The 18,706-nt window shown below is 35.4% G+C and overlaps 2 protein-coding genes and 2 pseudogenes across 2 annotated transcripts; 3 read left to right on the top strand and 1 right to left on the bottom strand.

The window, feature by feature from the left end:
- Window positions 1-2,204: 2,204 nt before the first annotated feature.
- LOC108858068 (uncharacterized) lies at window positions 2,205-3,648 on the bottom strand. The gene is made up of 3 exons (XM_018632052.1): window positions 2,737-3,648; window positions 2,461-2,501; window positions 2,205-2,367 (listed from the first exon to the last, which is right to left on the bottom strand). Exons 1-3 carry the CDS (start codon window positions 3,646-3,648, stop codon window positions 2,205-2,207), a joined length of 1,116 nt encoding a protein of 371 aa, XP_018487554.1.
- Window positions 3,649-7,542: 3,894 nt separating this feature from the next.
- Window positions 7,543-8,488, top strand: LOC130512678 (chitinase-like protein 2; annotated as a pseudogene).
- A 5,649-nt stretch (window positions 8,489-14,137) lies between these two features.
- Window positions 14,138-17,095, top strand: LOC108834635 (acetate/butyrate--CoA ligase AAE7, peroxisomal). Its single transcript, XM_056986414.1, has 3 exons — window positions 14,138-14,697; window positions 15,336-15,926; window positions 15,995-17,095. Exons 1-3 carry the CDS (start codon window positions 14,476-14,478, stop codon window positions 16,889-16,891), a joined length of 1,710 nt encoding a protein of 569 aa, XP_056842394.1. The 5' UTR covers window positions 14,138-14,475; the 3' UTR covers window positions 16,892-17,095.
- LOC108834632 (putative pentatricopeptide repeat-containing protein At3g16890, mitochondrial) lies at window positions 16,959-18,616 on the top strand (annotated as a pseudogene).
- Window positions 18,617-18,706: the final 90 nt, after the last annotated feature.

Raw genomic sequence — 18,706 nt, 5'->3', positions numbered from 1 at the left:
CGCAGACTGTTTACTGGTCCCCTGGAATTATTTATGAAAATATATTAAAATAATAATTTAAAGAGTGAATGAGTGGAATATACCCATTTTCGGCCAAATTTGCAAAATGTCTGTAGATTTTGATATAAGAAAAAGCAGTAACATTTCAGACATGGGTGGACGAAAATGTCCCTGTCTTAGATCTCGTGAGTTTCGGTATTCGTTGTTCGATGTGTGTCAGAGCACAGACAAACAGGATTAGAGTTTAGCGGTGCATAGACGCCTGTGTCAGACTACAGGGGACGCCAGAGACGACGATCCGCTGGATAAAGAAGAGAATTTCTCTCGTTATGTTGACATTTGGTTTGGAGCCGACGACCCCATGTGTAAAAAAGGGTTCCTTTCTCGTTATAACTATAATTGCTTCGGTAAGTGTAACGTTGTTGCGTATTGGAGTTGTGTGATTGATACTAGGGTTTATAGATTATAATATATATACTTAGCGGACGGAAAAGAGATTGGTGAGTGAGAGGAAGTGAAAACGTAAACTGTGATTTGGATTTTGGAGGTTAGAAAATCGTTTGACAGTGTTCGTTTTCTCTTAGAGAAAAGGTATGAAATTTTCTGAGATAAATTCATCAAAAAGAGTTGTGTTTGAAGTTTAGACTTGTTTTTAAGTTTCTGTAGATAAAAAACATATTTCTTTATGCTGTAACTGCCAATCTGTAGTTGAAAAAAGATCGATATAACATGGGATTAACAATTATGAGTTGTTTTTTATGTCAGGAGAGGACGAACTTGCTCAGGTTGAAGCAATGGGACATCTCGTGAGACTTATTGTTGGTGACTGGCAAAGACTTGCCCCTCGAAAATGGAGGTTCGACATTGACCACACCGAGGTGAAACACGATGTTGTGTTGAGAGAGAATGAAACTTACGACGCCTTGATGGAGATGGTCAGGAGTAAGTATCGTGTGCTTCCTTCCGAACCAGTGGCCTTGACCTATGACTTCCCGGTGTGGATGAAGGTTGCTGGAGACTTAACCTCACCACCTGTTGACATACTAGAAGACGGAGATGTGGAGCTCTTCATGGCAGTGAGGATGGACTTCGTCAATTTGGCTATGTGCGTAGCCTTCGGTAACGTGGGAGTTGGTCGCTACCGCACAATGCGTCGGGAGGAGTCCGGTCTGACAGAAGACGGGACATAGGTTTTTCCACCTAAGCCAATCCCTTGGAGAAGTTCGTTATACATCACTAATATATACACATTGAGTGCTAAGTTGCATATTGCCTGATAATATATATATTTAACTGCTAACTTTTCTTTTTTCGGTCGTAGAATTCCGTGAGGGTGGGTATCTACAGATAAGTGAAGAATGGTTGATGTCCATCTGCAGCAGTGAGCAGATGGAGGAGATCCGAAGGAACGCTGTGCGTCGGACTCCGAGTCAGATTTACCAGCCACTGATGGACCTCCCTGTTGACGATTCAGAGACTGATTCTTCTGAAGATATGGATGTCTTCAAACCAAATGATGATGGTGAGATCAGGCTTGAGGAGCTGCACGATGGTTTGAGCAGCCCGGTGGTAGTGCCTCCTCAACAACCAGCAGACGCAAACCTGAACTTAGCCATAGGTAATGAGAACCAAAGACGATTTTTTCCATTGTCTCGGGTTGAAGGTATTAATCGCAGATATTGTTAACTTTACTGTTGGTTGGTTAAATTTCATGTTAGCAGTTGCCGCTAACAGTACTGGAGGATTCGTGGGTGACGCTGATAAAGGCAAAGGGATAATGATTGATGAAGATATTGGGGTGGTCAGTTCTTCGGCTCGCATATGGGTTCTGGTTCTGGTTATGCAAACGCTGATGGAGCTAATGTCCAAGAAGAACACAATGATGCTGATGATTGGGAGGAACAAGGTTAGCACATGGTTCTGGGTAACTTTTTGGTTAGTCGTTACTGGATGTGGTAGTTGTTAAATATTATTGGGTTACGTTGAAACAATATTTAGCAGCTAGGAAACACAATAAATTTTAGGTAACTTAATAGTTAGTCGTTACTGGTTGTGTTAGTTGCCAAATATATACGCTTCTTATCCAAGTCCTTGAGGCATCATGACATGGTAGACTGTAGGAGAGCAGCTTGCTGAGATTGACTGGTAGGAGGAACAAGCTTCTCTAACTTGGCATCCAGAGCTTGATATATACGCTTCTCCATTCAGCTAATAATATAGAGGAAATCAGAAGATCCCTCGCCTTCTGAAACCTCCGCAGCGTGATCCTTCTCGTTTTTTTCTTTCGGTTCTTTGTCTTTCAGTTTCTTCTCTGCCCTCAAACGCGAAAGTTCAATGGTGGTAAGACCTCCTTTAAACATTTCCTTCCTGAAAACAAAACCCTCAAGGATCAATCGGACCATGTTGTCAACAGCCAGATCTTCAGACTCATCAACCTATTGGAAATCTAAGCCAGCAGACCATTCTTCGTATGGATCATCGAGAATAGACTTTACTGGCACCTGAAATATACACATCAACACATTAGCAGCTATGAAAAAATTTAACGTGTAAATATTAGGGGTGCGTCCAAACAATGTTTTAGCGGTTATGAAATAATTTAGCGGTGAACCCTTAGTCATAGTTATGTTTATTTCGGGTTGTAAGCGGTGAACATTACATCTTAGATGTTACTGAATAATTTAACTGGCAATTAAAATGGTAGCAGTTAAATAGATTGTTGACGGGCAAATGTACCTGACACTCGGAATCTGCGGTCTTACCGTGACCGGGTATGAGACAGAACTTAATGGCCTGCGGTGGTTTGACCTGACCGGCAAGGTTATCATCCGCAGTCGTTGTTTCTTCGCATGTGTTGGTATCGCCGTCGCTTTCTGAATCCACTATGACAAGCCGTTCAGTTTGGGTGACTTTTTCCTTAAGCTGTGGGACCGCAGCAAGAAAAATCAGTTGAATTGCCTCAACATAACCATGTATCGCAACGGAGGGTTTTGATAATGCGATCTCATCTTTCCCTTTAATTGAGGACGCAAGCATAGTGTACGAGGCTCTTCCCCAGGGGAAAGCGAGGAAATCGTCTAGATCTCGAATCAACTCCACATGTTCCGGCTTGATGTGGGGTATGTGTGAAGACGCGAAGAGAATCGACGAGGTAATCGCAAGACACGCAATTTTGATTCTCAACTCTCTTGTTTTTACGACCTTATTCTCCAACATGTCGATGGCTGTCTCGACAGTGCAGAACTTCAACGAACCAAATAGTTCATTCCAGTACAGCTTCTCTTTCAATGGGTTTTTCGTCGTCTTCTTCACTAGGATCTTCCCGCAGTTCAAGCCAGTGACGATGGCAAACTCTCGGAGGGACATTCTAATTGGCTTTCCCGCAAACAAAAACCAAAACTCGTACTTTTTGTTGACTTTAAGGACTCTAACGACGACGTGTTGTCCAAAAGCCCCAGAAAACGGAAGGTGGGAATCAATCGCAAGGATCCTCCCGAATATAGAATTCATAAGAAACTCCAACTCTTCTGGTTCGAGTGCTTTGATAATTGCTCTGGTCGTCTTGATCTTGTGATACGAGTTGATACGGTCACCCACTGGTTCATCGCCCGCAGCGAACATTCTCGGCGGAAGCAAAATCTCTTCCATCTCGCTGATTTTGATATTAGGGTTTTCAGAGGGAAATTAGGGATTTTCTATAGGAGAAGATGAGAGAGACGGGATACTGTGTAAAAGAGAAGAGTTCGGTTGGGGGATTAAATGCCAACTTTTGGAAAAATTAAAAGGGAAATAGCACTGTTACACGCTTCTTCGACAGGGAATCTGAACAGGCATGAACCTTTTTATTGTCCAATGGGTGAAAAAGAAAAGCCTGACAACTCCTTGCATGCGACGCACATCTACTCGCAGATGAGTATAGCGGTTTTAAGGGTAAAATCGTCAACACGAAAAAGGATTCAAACTAAAGATTATGTGGCAAGTTATAGGTATGTTTAGGTACATCCTTACCAATTTCTGTAATTTAAAAACATAATGTCCAGCTAAATTTTTAAGGGGTTTCTTTGGTTCTTTACAAAGTTGGAATATTTTATAAATTGACAATTTACACCCCAACTACTACCTTTTCCGCATCTCTATTGTCGTTTATAGAACTAGCCACTTGGTGTTTGTTTATCCGATTGAATCTTCGCCTGATTGTTTATCACATCAGGTACCAAATGGAAACTTATGAACGATTATGTATCAAATCTTTTTTTTTTTTTTGATCAAGGATCAAATCTTTAATATCTGTAAAGATGGGAGGAAAAGTATGTTAGGACCAAAATGTGAACAGGCCGTGATAGAGGCAGTGATTTAATAAAGGTGAAATAGCATCCAGACCAAAGCTTTTAAAACGATCAGTCGCTGTCACACGCGCCTGTACGAGAAGAAGCTACGTGGCGTCTTTATAATGGTTCGTCATTTATTGTGGGTCCTAATTTTTTGGTCTCACGCTCCCTTTATTTATTAGTATTAACTTTTCTTTTCTCATCTCCATCCCTTTATTATTAAAGTTGACAAATGACACTTACGCGATAGCTGACCAAAAAAAAAAGACAATTACGCGATAATCTGAGTCACTCAGGAGAGCAGAGATGTCAAACTAATGAAATGACCGGTCTCCTAAACCGGTCGGACCAAATTATAATACGTGAATCACCCTACCAATCATAAATTCTAATTTATTTCGCAAAATAATTATAATTAACTTAAATCGACACGTATGGGATCATGCTTTTGAACTTTATTAGTAAATCGTTTTCTGAAGGAAACATCAATATCTTTAAAACTTACTAAGTTGACGTTTGTGACTCAGTCCTCCTCACTGATAAAATAGAATCTTAATTTTATATGGCATGGCAGCCATATATAAATATCACATTATCCTTGTAATACGGCATACAACGTCGTACCAATTGCTCCTTTTAGCACAAACACACAAGCAGGCCCGGCCCAGGGCTTTAGGCGCCAAAATATCTAGATATATTAGGGGCACCAAATTTTACAGGTGTGTTACTCTAGTCTAATGGTTTATGTCGTACTCAACAAGTCTTGTAGGTACTGAGTTTGATGCCCCTTTTCTTTTTTATTCCTTACTTTTTTTAACAAACCATTTAATTAAGTAAACCTTAGTTATTCCTTACCTTTTCTAACAACATTTAGTATATTCTATCACATATATTATTAAATAATCCATTTAATTAAACAAATCTTAGTTATATTTTCAAAGTAGACGTCTTCTTCCATTTTTGTTTTCTAATTTTTTTTCTTCTTTAAGAATAATTTATTAATGATCAAAGTAATCATCTATCTCTCTTCTGTTTCTTTTTTATAAAATAGCTTTGTACAAGATATTTATTATAACAAAAGATTTAAATTATCAGTTCTCAATTTCTACATTTTTAAAGAAAAAAAAAGATGTTGATGTTAATTTAATTTTTTCATATGTTGCTGTATCATACAATTTATGTTCTTTATTTATAAAAATATTACAAAAATAAGATTAGTAATCAACTTCTCTTAAATATTTTAGTTAATCAAATTTCATCAATAACATCATTATTTTCTCAATAATATGATTCTTTCTCTCTGTATTTTATTTTTTTGTTAACAAATTAGGATTTAATAGTGTATTGCATTATTTTGATTACATACTTGTACTTAAAATGCAGTTAACTTTTTTGATATATTTATTATTTAAGGGCATAATTTTTTTGTACGTTTTAGGCGCCATTTAAATCCAGACCGGCACTGCACACAAGCACTTTTTACTCACAAAAAATCATATGGCACAGAAACGTTTTTTCTCACAAAAATCATATGGCACAGAAACGTACCTTCACATTGTAATCTGATCATGCTCACTGTGAAAACATTACTCCATGAAACAAAGTTCGGTTTAATCTCATCTGTCACCCATATCCCTACCTGAAAATGGATTGAATATTTATAATATGATAAAAAGTTGTTCATCTTTAACAACATATAGATCCATCTTTTCACTTTGTGTCAAAAAAAAGATCCATCTTTTCACAATCGTTTCACTGGTAGATAACACAAACACTCAGTTCTCTGTCATAAGTTTATAACATCAAACTTATTAACGTGAACTTTGGTTCTTTCTTTTGTGTTCTTACCAACCAAGTAAATATTCCTTTCAAAAGTAAGTACGCCATTGGGAGTGAAATCAAAAATCTTCCAAGAACCAGAGTTAAACTATGTAGCAAAAAAAAAAACTAGAGTTAAACTCATAAATTTCCAACTTAAATATGTTGCCACGAACAAAACTCGCGATTCTGAAAACATGCTTATCACACATATGGTAGTTTTCATTTATGGATTTGTTTAATTTGGTTTGCCCTGTACGTGGGTTCCAAACATGAGAGTTGCTTTTTGTCATATATAATAGGGCTGGGCAAAAAATCCGAACCCGAAAAACCGAACCGAACCCGATCCAAAAAAGTAGCACCGAACCCGAACCGAAATTGATTAAATATCCGAACGGGTTCAAAATTTTGATATTTAAAGAACTGAAACCGAACCCGATCCGAACTGAAATATTTTGGGTACCCGAATGTATCCGAAATAAATTTATATACTTAAATATATACAGTACTTTTATATATAATGTATATTAAAAATATTAAAATATATAAGATACCTTTAAGTTTTCCAAAATACTCGGAAAATATATGTAAATAGTCAAAATTAAATGTTTAAAATAGCTAAAGTATACTGAAAACACCAAATAGTTAAATATCTATTGATTCTTTATTCAAAGAAAACTAATTTATATGTTAAATTAAGGTATTTTGACATATATGTTATAAAAAATTATATGTAATATATTATCTTTCTTATAGATTTTGAAAATTTAAAGTATATAATGAATTTTGAAAATTTAAAAACATTTTAAATGGGTTATCCGAACCCGAACCGAACCCGCAAAGATCCGAACCGAACCCGAACCAAAATTTAGAAATATCCGAATGGGGCTGAAATCTTTGACCCCGAAAACCCGAAACCCGAATGGACTGAACCGAAACCCGAATGGGTACCCGAACGCCCAGCCCTAATATATAACATTAAAAAACTATCGCAGTAATATCAGAAATATCAACTTTTGCATTATGATGGGAATCGGATTAGGCTTGTTTTAGCTGAAACCATTATGAATGGCTCATCAAAATTATTCCTAAAGAAGAACGGACAATATCATTATTGGTTCTTTTTGAAATCTTTGATTTGTTCTTCCAAGAAACAAAGTTATCATGGCTGCTGATGATTCTTTGAACCTAGGCCCTTTCACGCTTGGTCAATTTTATAGGAGACAATGAAGTTACATTTCACCAGATATAGACAAGGAAGTTACATTCCACCAAACCTAGGAAATAAATGTATCTCATACTGTTAAAAAGTTTCTTATAACTCATAATAGTGTCAAAAATATGTGACTTTTAGTCGAAAGATTTATTAACAGGTGTTAAAGTATATCCGTGACCATTGGCCTGGGGATTGTGTAACAAGGAGATGAGTCCTGATCAGCTTTATTGCGATGATAACAGTCTCGTACCACTGTCGAGGAGATTTACCGGTTTACTGGTACGTTCGTTGCAATCAAAATGATTTCCGTTTTAATCTAATTTAATTTCCTTAATTCAATTCTGTTGGTTTGGTTTAGGAATTACAATTGCTTCCAAACCGGGGAGACGTTGAAAGTGGACCTTCCGAGCAATCCAGAGTATCTCTAGAACGGTGCAACGTTGGCGTTCCAAGCTGCCATCTGGCGGTGGATGACGCCGCCGAAGAAGCATGTGCCGTCGACGCATGATGTTTTCATCGATAAATGGAATCACCATGAACGTTCTTTACGGCGAGCAGATGTGTATTACGGGGTTTGATAACGATAAGATGATGAATAACATTGTCTATCACTTCTTGTATTATTTAGATCTTTGGGAGTTGGAAGAGAATAGGCTGGTCTTCATGAGACTCTATCGTACGCTGATCAAGAGTCTCTCACTCCTTCTAATTCCTCTGCTCCTGCGAGATAAATCTAGGGGAATTTTCAAAAATACTACTTCGAAGGTACCATTATTCATCTTTACCACCACAAAGTACACATTTTCAAAAATACTTTATTTATTAAAATGTTAAAGACTCTTATATCTTTGTTTTTATATGCTTTTCAAAATTTTAATCCAAAATTTTAAATCCTAAACCCCCAATTCTAAACCCTAAACCCTAAATCTTCAACTCTAAACCCTAAACCCTAAACTATATACCCTAAATTCAATATCCTAAACCCTAAACCCTGAAACCTCAACTATAAACCCTAAATCCTCAACTCTAAACCCTAAACTTTATACCCTAAACCCTAAAACATCAAATCTAAACCCTAAAACATAAAATCTAAACCCTAAATCCTAAACGTTCAAATCTAAACCCTTCATTAAAAGTAGTGGTAAAAGTGGTTAGTGTAAACATGAAAAGTGGTACTATGAAAATGGTATTTTTGGCAATTTCTCCTTGAAGGTGGTATTTTTGAAAGTGGTGGTAAAGATGAATAATGGTACCTTGAAAGTGGTATTTTTGAAAATTCCCCATGTTTTTTTGTGGTTTTGATATAAAAAAGGACCTGTAAATTTAAGGGAAATTGCATGGACTTGATATCTTTTTAAATGACATTCTATTAAATAAAAGAAAGAAAAAACATTACAGCCCAGCCCAGGCAGTATTTTTGAGTTAAAACCAAAGTAAGCCCATATCCTAATCATTGCTGGAGCCCAAGTACAGAAAAGGGATCAAAGAAACTTTTTTTTTGTCAACGGGATCAAAGAAACTTGAAAAAAAGTCTTGCATGGACTTGATTTTCAATATTTTGCAATGTTCGTAAATATTTTTTTTTTAATAAACCCAATCGGTTCTTGGAGATACACGCTTAATGCTAGAGAGTAAATTAGATATCACATTGCCTTACCCGAGTTTGGAATACCTTCCGACTAATGTTAAAGGATAAACCGATCATCTGTTACGATCCACCATGTAAAACACTTGGACATAAACTCAAACCCAGACTGACCAAATAATGATAATTTAGTTCCCAAATCTAGACTGACTAAATAATGATAATTTAGTTCTAAAAAAAAATCGAATCCACAACTGGTGTGGATACACACTCATGGCCGGCTCTAACCCATAGCAACATGGACAATTGCCATAGGTCCAAAAAAGAATTATTGTTATTTTACTAATTAAAATTGCCTATTTTTGTTTGTTAAATTATCAATTAGTTGGTGAAATTATAACAAAAAGGTTTATGATTAATTGAACCTAATTTAAATACAGTAAAAACAGAAAAAATATCTTTCACCATTCTGAATTTTCATTAATAAAACCTAATTTATACAAAAAAACTCATTTTTCAATTTTTCTTTGAATACCACAATTTTTTTATGCTTAAACTTAATATAATTGAGAATGGTGAAAAATATTTTTTTATGCTTAAAATTAAGAAAATACAATAAATAAAAGTCGAATTTTTTTACAAAAATGGTCTTTATTTTATATTTTGCGTAAAGCAAAAAACTTTTTTAAGACAACACTGTACACGCCAAACACCAGAAAATTGCAACTAGGCTACTACCACTTAGTTTTCGTAAATATTTCTACTTGCAGTAAATAACAAATATATAACAAAATTTGACACAGAAAAACAACAACTGATATCAGTTCTGGATGGTGTGACACATTAAACTTGTAACACTAATGATAACCATCATCAGTGTAATACCTTTTTGTTTTGGTAACTAATCTGTCATAATTTGAATTAGTGATTATCTATGACATTTAGCACCAAATTACCATTCGAAGTCGGAAGGCGTCAAGATGACGACTATTGAAAGCAATTATTTTATCGGTGAGCAATTAATAAATTGTTTGGTACAACGTACGTCATTATTTACGTAGGTTTATTTACGCGTCGAGTCACAGTGTTAACAACTCTGTAATGATTAATGAGATGGATAAGGATAAAGAAGGAAATGAGGCCAGGGACTTAGGTGCCGACTGGTTTTCCCGCTACCACCCGCAAACACAGCTTTTGCGGTTTATAGCGGTTGTTGGCGTTTCGAAACAATCACAGAAAACGCTACAAATCGCTTCAAACCGCTCCGAACCTCTTAAAATCAAAAGCTGGTTCCAGCTATCATTTGCGGTTGCGGGCGGTTGCGGGAGGGTAAATTTTTTTTCTTTAAAAACATAATAAATAAAAATAATACTAAAAATATCCAATAAAAATTTTCAATTGAAATAATAGAAATTGTAAAATGTATTCATATTATATTTCAATTTATATTATAAAATTCAAAACTAAAATATTTTCTATAAATTTTTAAAATTGAATAATATGATTTTATAAATATAAATTTTATATTTATCATATTATTATGATTTTTAATATTTTTATAATTACATAAATGTAAATATTGTTAAATTATTATTTAACAGATATTGCGTTTTGTAGTTTACCAGTCATAAGAGTCCCGCAAACGCAACAATTTCTAACAGCTATACCAGTCGTACAAATCTCTAAAAAACGCTTAAAACCGCAACCACCCGCACCCGCAAACTCCCGCAACCGCAACCGCAACCGCTGCAGTTACACCAGTCAGGCCCTTAGTGGTTGACTGATTTTCCCGCTACCATCCGTAAACACAGCTTTTGCGATTTGTAACGGTTGACAGCGTTTCAAAACAATTATACAAACCGCTACAAATCGCTTTAAACCGCTCCGAACCTCTGAAAATCAAAAGCTGGTTCCAGCTAGCGTTTGCGGTTGCGGGCGATTGCGGTTGGATAAAAAAATATTAAACTTTTTTCTAAATATTTTAAAATTTAAAATTTAAAATTTAAAATGAAAATATTATAAATAAAAATATATACACATTTTATATATTAATTTAAATTCACAAACAATATAGTATTTTTTTATAAAAATTTTAAAGTAGCTATTCATCATAATTTTTAAAAGTTAATATACATACATATATAAATATATACACATATATAAAAAAGAAACAAAATATTCTTTAAAATTTTTAATATAAATCTTCATCAAATATATTAAAATTATAACTTTCAACTACCTAAAAAATTAAAAAATAAATTTAATATTATTATTAATCATATTGTATTAACAATTATTATATTTTATCACAATAGTATGTTTTTATATTTTATAATATTATAATATGTTTATTGATAATTTATTATTAAACCGCTGCAATATCTCATAATCAACCAGTCACAAACATCCCGCAAACGCAACAATTTTTAAACGTTACGCCAGTCATACAAAACACCATGCAACACTTGAAACCGCAACCATCCGCACCCGCAAACTCCCGCACCCGCAACCGCAACCGCTGCGTTTGAACCAGTCAGGTCCAATGATAACTAGAATTGAAGCCACACATTTGTGCAGATATATATTTGTTTATAAGATAATATTTAAAATATAAAATATATTTTGATTTATATAAAAAAATATTTTGAAAATAATATATACCAGAATTTATTTTCTTTAAAATTGTACTAATCATACATTCACCACATATTATTTGTTTATTTAAAAATGTAATATTCTATTAATAATTTAATTTTAAACATTAGTTTTATATGAATTATTACAATTTTTTAAAGTTGTATTTTATAAATATTTTATGTACTAAATAAAATTAGTTAATATTATATTTTGAAAATATTTTTATTTAATGTATTATATTTTTGTTTTTATGATAAAATAAAATATATAATGATACAACCAACAAATTATTATTTGTTTTGTTATGTTAAATTTTAATATTATAAATTTTAAAATAATAGGGTTATAATATTTAATTTTCAAAATTAATTACCCGAAAATACATAAAATCTGGCCTAGATTAAATATGGTTAAATAAAAATAATAGTTGCATAATAGAAACTGATTGCATTTTTACCACAAATTTTATTGTTTAGGTTTATATTACTTTTTATTAGGAAAATATTATATCATACATGCATAAATTTAGCATATTTTGTTAAATTTTTAGTTAGTGGTCTACTATACACTTTTTTATGGTAGATAAAATTAGTATTCTATTTTAATAGAGTAGATAAATGCATTAAATGTTGCATAATAATATACTACATCTGTTTTATTATAAAATATCATTTATTTTTTTGCACAATTAATAAAATAATTAAATTTTCTGTTTTATCCATATTTAATTCATGATTTTGTTTGATTTTATTAATTAGTAAAATAAGAATAAGGGTGAAACTGAAACAAATATTTAACATTTGTTTTGAAAATGAAAAATGACACTTAACTATAGTTAAACAAAATTTAAATACTAAAAGAGAGAGAGAGTAATAGAAAACAATTTGGATAAGTTATAGTCTGATGTTTATCTTCATTCAAAACATTTAAGAGAAAACAACTTGGATAAAAAAATTATCAAATAATTTACTATTTATTGAAAACTCTATCTATCTTATTAAAACAGAAACATTCTATTGGACCTAACATTTATTTTGTAAGTTTTTAAATTAAAACACCTTTATACTTTATAGTTAAACATACATTAAATCATTAATGTTCAGTTCTTTATACTACTATCCATGTTTCCAAACAATATACTTATTTCTTTATACTACTATCAATGTTTCCAAACAATATACTTATTTCTTTATAGTACTATCAATGTTTCCAAACAATATATTTTTATACTACTATCAATGTTTCCAAATAATACAATAATTAATCTTAGTTATTTTATATCTATCATTTTCTCTTTAAAATTTTGTAGAAACGTCATAATTTCATAAATTGCAAAATAGTGAACTTTAAAATTTCGATTATAAGATTACAAAGTATGAAACTATTACAATTTAAATCTAATTAGATTACATATCGGTCATCCATCAGTTGAATCGGTTAGTCTCGGGTTTTAGTGATTTTTTTAATATGAATATTTTAAAAACATAAATTGAATTGTCATATCTTCGGATTAACCGGTATAATCACAATCGGTTGAATTTAAAAATACTGATTTAAATGCAAAAATATTTTAAATACACACTCTTTAAAAATTACCAAAATATTTGTTAAATTATTAGTGAATTTTTTTATCGTAAAATATTTCGCGCTTCAAAAGCGCGGATCAAGATCTAGTTTAGTTTAAATAAGGATCCTTATTTGGTTTTCTGACCTGTAGAATAAGATTTTGGTCAATTTTTAGGGAATTTAATTATCTTTTGAATTTTATCTCCTAACATTATGAGTCTGATCTGTGTTATCTCCTACCAAAAAAAAAGAAGAAAACGTTCAAGTCAACAAAGACCGCAGCCAAATTGCTAAAACAAGATAGTCTTCTATTTTAAAAGAGACACATTTTGCTATTAAAACACAGATTCAGAAAACAAATTCAAATATAAATTGTCAAGTTTGTGTTGCTATTCTTTTTCAAAAAAAGTTTGTGTTGCTATTAAGTTCAGAGATAAATATTCTTGAAAAAGGTTGCTGCCGTCATAAAGAACACCACCAGGTAAATTTTGATTAACTTCTGATCTTTTTTTTTATTGCTAAGAAGGCTAATATCAGATTTTACAAAAAGTTAAATATAAAGTAACTCTACCAAGACAAGAAAACGGAGTAAAAACAAGATAGAGCAATATCGATTAAGAACCCCAAAGTTTAGATTATCCAACCAGCAAGGAGAGATTTGAATTGTTTCCTCTTTCTCTTAGCCATGATTGTGTTCCTCACGTCTAATCCTCTTAAATATTGTTAACCCTAGTTAAATAAGAATCTTAAGAAAAAAGTTGCTTTCACTTGTTAACCTTTTTTCATATTACTAGAAAGATGTGTTATTTATTAAACTTTTTCTTTTAATCTTGTTTTAGTGATTTTAACTTATACAATCAACTATTATTGCAGTTGAGCATTAGATATGTTAGGAAGAATCGATATCTTTTTAAATCACGGGTCTTTTAACTATTTTTTTACCCAATTGCAAAGTTCATAACACTAAATTTGAAGAAATAATTATATTCATGAATTTAACTTTTTTTTTCTTTTTTTTTTTTTTTAATATCTTTTGTTGTCGTCGAAACTAGCCGCCAGTCCGATACAGTGACAATCTGATCCTCAATTTGCATCGACGACCTTACAAAATTCGTTCGGTTCAGATTAATTAGGCAGAACAAAATTAAACCGGAAAAATCAGAAAACGCCACGTGGCAGTTGTACCTTACCCAAAAGGGCCACACACACACACACTCCATATAAGCCCTCCTCTCCAACCTTTTCAACTCCACCAACGTGTGATTGTTCCTCCACTCACTTCGATTAATCAAAAAAAAAAAAAAAAACAGAGAAAAGAGAGAAAGATGGCGGCAACTAAGTATCGTGACATCGACGACCTTCCCAAAATTCCGGCGAACTACACAGCGTTGACGCCGCTCTGGTTCTTAGACAGGGCTGCGGCGGTTCATCCGACGAGGAAATCGCTGATTCACGGATCCCGTGAATACACGTGGCGGCAGACTTACGACCGATGTCGCCGTCTCGCTTCCGCTCTCGCCGATCGTTCGATTGGCCCTGGCTCGACGGTAATCTCTCTCTTAATCTTCTTCCTTTTGGAATCGTTAATTAAAAATTTAATTTTCCATCTGAACCCGAGTTGACTCTGTCTTGCCTGAAAAAGTTCATTTTCGTTTTCTCCAGTTTTGATGGGAACATTTAAAATCATTTTTATTTATTTCGTCCCCGGTTTAAATCGAATTTCTATTATTGTCCCGGTTTGAAAACGTACCGATTAATGTCCGTTCTGTACCACCGGTTAATCGTTTGGTTAGATAGAATATGTTGTTAACCATTATGTTTTGAATCTTAACTTCTTAGTTTGTTCGCTAAACAAAAATCTCTTAGTTAGATGTTTTTTTTTAAGAAGCTTTGTTTGGTCTTATTGTAATCTGAAAAACTTTTTTTTTGAATTAAATCTGAATAATTGCATTTTCAATATATAATATAAATATATAATCAATATCATATAGAATCTAATTTTATGGATGGAATAACCATTGTGTTCTGAATCTTAAATTATCAGTTGGTATGATTGCTCTCTAGCATGAATCTTTTGTTCATAGATACACTGTGGTTGTGTTGATGTAACTTCTGTCATGAATAAGAACTGGTTTCCTTTGGTCTTATTGTAAATCTGAATCATTGCCTCTCTTTTTTTTTGCAGGTGGCTATAATTGCACCCAACACTCCAGCAACGTACGAAGCTCATTTCGGAGTACCAATGTGTGGAGCCGTCTTGAACGCCGTCAACATCCGTCTCAACGCCCCTACAATCGCTTTCCTTCTCGGCCATTCTCAGAGCGCTGTTATCATGGTGGATCAAGAGTTCTTTCCTCTCGCAGAGGAGTCTTTGAGACTTATGGAGGAGAAAGCTGGAAGCAGCTTCAAACGTCCGCTGCTAATCGTCATAGGTGATCACACTTGTCCTCCAGAGTCACTTCACCTGGCTTTATCAAAAGGAGTCATAGAATACGAGGATTTTCTTGGAAGTGGAGATCCTAACTATGCTTGGGAGACACCTGCTGATGAGTGGCAGAGCATCGCTCTTGGTTACACCTCTGGAACAACCGCTAGCCCCAAAGGAGTGGTGCTTCATCATCGAGGCGCGTATCTAATGGCTCTGAGCAATCCTCTCATTTGGGGGATGCAAGAAGGTTCTGTTTACTTGTGGACTCTCCCTATGTTCCATTGCAACGGTTGGTGTTTCACTTGGGCCCTTGCTGCGCTCTCCGGTACTAACATCTGTCTCCGTCAGGTAGTGCATCAGAGCTTTAATCTTCACTTTAAGAAGTTAATGATCTTTACTAAATTGTGGTGTTTCAGGTCACGGCGAAAGAAGTGTATTCGAGCATAGCCAAGTATAAAGTTACCCATTTCTGTGCGGCTCCTGTAGTCCTCAACACTATTGTCAATGCTCCTCAAGAAGACACTATCCTTCCTCTTCCCCACACGGTCCACGTCATGACCGCAGGAGCTGCTCCTCCACCTTCTGTTCTCTTCTCCATGAACCAGAAAGGCTTCCGAGTCACTCACACCTACGGGCTATCCGAGACGTACGGTCCTTCAACCGTAGCCGCTTGGAAGCCAGAGTGGGATTCCCTCCCTCCCGAGACGCAGGCCAAGCTCAACGCACGCCAAGGTGTCCGCTACATCGGCATGGAGCAGCTTGATGTCATCGACACTCAGACCGGAAAACCTGTCCCTGCAGACGGTAAAACCGCTGGAGAGATCGTTTTCCGTGGGAACATGGTGATGAAAGGTTATCTAAAGAACCCAAAAGCTAACGAGGAGACTTTCGCTGGTGGGTGGTTCCATTCAGGAGACATCGCGGTGAAACATCCAGACAACTACATCGAGATAAAGGACAGGTCAAAGGACATTATAATCTCTGGCGGTGAGAACATCAGCAGCGTGGAGGTGGAAAACGTAGTGTACCATCACCCGGCGGTTCTCGAAGCTTCTGTTGTGGCCAGACCAGACGAGCGGTGGCAGGAATCTCCGTGTGCGTTTGTGACGCTTAAGAGCGGTTACGAGAAGCGAGACCAGGGTAAGTTGGCTCAGGATATAATGAAGTTCTGCAGGGAGAAGCTGCCGTCGTATTGGGTCCCGAAGTCGGTGGTGTTTGGGCCGTTACCGAAGACGGCTACTGGGAAGATTCAGAAGCATGTTTTGAGGGCCAAGGCGAAAGAGTTGGGACCAGTACCAAGAAGCAGGTTATAGAAAACGGAAGTGACATCGTTTTTGAAAATAAATACGTTGTACGTTCCTGTGTGTAACTGTGTCTTCTATGGTCTTTCAGATGATAACAGATAGATATCATTTTGTAATGTCTTTTATGGTCTTTCTATTCCTATGTAATTCTCGTTCAAACTTTTACATGGAAAGAAGCGAATAAAAAGGAAAGCTGTAACATTCATTCACTCATTGATCTGGTGGATTAATACAAAACCTATGAGTAAAGGAGAGAACAAGACACTCCTACAAAACCTAGCGATGGTTGTGAACCGGATTGGTTTACTTATAATATGCTTGTACATGGTGTTTGCAAGAAAGGTGTGGTTGACGAGGCGGTTGGGTTGGTTAAACAGATGGAAAGGAAGGGAACAGAGCGAATGTATTGAGGTATACGTTTCTGACTGATGGGTGAGGAGGCGTTGAAGCAGCTGAAGATGATGCGGGTGAGTGCTAATGAAGCTTACGATCGCAACTTTTGTTCATGGGGGTTTTCAGTTTCTTGCCAAAGTGTGTGAAGCGTTTGAGGTTGCAAAGAGTGTGGTGTTGTGTTGTCTTTCAAGCAACTCAAAGAGACTGTTTTGTTCTTGAGGAAAACAGGTTATGTGCCGGATTGCTCAACGTTCAATGCGTTGTCTCTTGAAAGGGTAATGATCTTGCTGAGACGTGTTTGATATCTGGACGGTTTTGGTCACCAGAGGAGTTAAGCCAGGGCTCAACGGTTATCTAGCGTGGTAGTTCAAGCTCTGTTGAATGCTTGCTCGTAGGTTCTCTGAAAGTGAACGGTATCGGAAACAAAATGGGCGTTGACGGGCTTATATCAAGTGTATACGATTATAACGCGGAGATTTGACTGTCTCTGCAAAGGCTAGACGGACAGAGCGTGCAGCTATGAGATGCAGGAGAGAGGTTTGTCTCGGGACTTTCAACATTTTCCGTAGCGGTTATAACAGCGAAGGGAGATGTAAAGAAGGTTCATGAGGTACTAGAGAAGCTTCTTGAACATGGTTGCAAACCAGAAGTGATCACTTTCAGTTAGGGCATAAACTGTCTTTGTCGTGCAAAGGAAATAAAAGATGCGTTTGAGTGGTTTCAAGGAGATGTTGGAACGGGGGATTGAGCCCCGAACGAGGTCATTTATAACATCATGATTCGCTCCTCTTGTTCCAGAGGAGATATTCGTAGATCAGTGAAGCTGTTTGTGGAGATGAAGGAAAACAGTTTTAAGTGCAGGTGTTTATGCGTACAACGTGGTGATTCAGATATTTTTTGCAGGATGAGAAAGGTGAAGAAAGCTGAGGAATTGATTAAAATGATGTTGAGGATTGGTTTGAAACCGGATACTTCACGTTACAGTGCTCTCTCTAAGTGAATGCGGGAGAGAGAGAGAGAGAGTGAAGCAAGAGAGATGTTCAGTTCAATGGTGTGTTCCAGATTCATATATTAAGCGTCTTGTGGAAGAACATGACCTGAAAATTAGTGAAGTCTCGAGAGAAACAGTGTCAGCCTCGTAGATAAATCTGTCCTCTCAGTGAAGGATTTCAAATATTCCAATGAAGGATTAAGGGAACAGAATGGTGTTAGTTAATAAGGGTTCGTCTGGATTCATTTCCAGGTTGAAAAGAGAAACAGAGCAAAGAACAGAACAGAGTATTGCACGTTTTTGTGGTGCTGACTGATGGATAAAAAGCTTTTGCACAAGTCTGAGAAAGTGGCGCTAATTGTAAGTGTTTAGTTGTGGTCCAAAAGTAATAAAAGCCACCGCTTGAGGGTATTTTGGTAAATGCAATACCCCCGAAATAC

The sequence above is a fragment of the Raphanus sativus genome, chromosome 5, assembly GCF_000801105.2.
Source record: "Raphanus sativus cultivar WK10039 chromosome 5, ASM80110v3, whole genome shotgun sequence".
Taxonomy (NCBI): domain Eukaryota; kingdom Viridiplantae; phylum Streptophyta; class Magnoliopsida; order Brassicales; family Brassicaceae; genus Raphanus; species Raphanus sativus.
This window is presented reverse-complemented; position numbering and strand designations above follow the sequence as displayed.

Coding starts and splice junctions, on each gene's coding strand:
- LOC108858068 (XM_018632052.1), bottom strand. CDS start 3,648: ATGGAAGAGATTTTGCTTCCGCCGAGAATGTTCGCTGCGGGCGATGAA. Junction 2,502..2,736: donor CCGCAGATTCCGAGTGTCAG/GTACATTTGCCC, acceptor TGTATATTTCAG/GTGCCAGTAAAGTCTATTCT. Junction 2,368..2,460: donor GATGATCCATACGAAGAATG/GTCTGCTGGCTT, acceptor TTTTGTTTTCAG/GAAGGAAATGTTTAAAGGAG.
- LOC108834635 (XM_056986414.1), top strand. CDS start 14,476: ATGGCGGCAACTAAGTATCGTGACATCGACGACCTTCCCAAAATTCCG. Junction 14,698..15,335: donor CGATTGGCCCTGGCTCGACG/GTAATCTCTCTC, acceptor TTTTTTTTGCAG/GTGGCTATAATTGCACCCAA. Junction 15,927..15,994: donor CTAACATCTGTCTCCGTCAG/GTAGTGCATCAG, acceptor GTGGTGTTTCAG/GTCACGGCGAAAGAAGTGTA.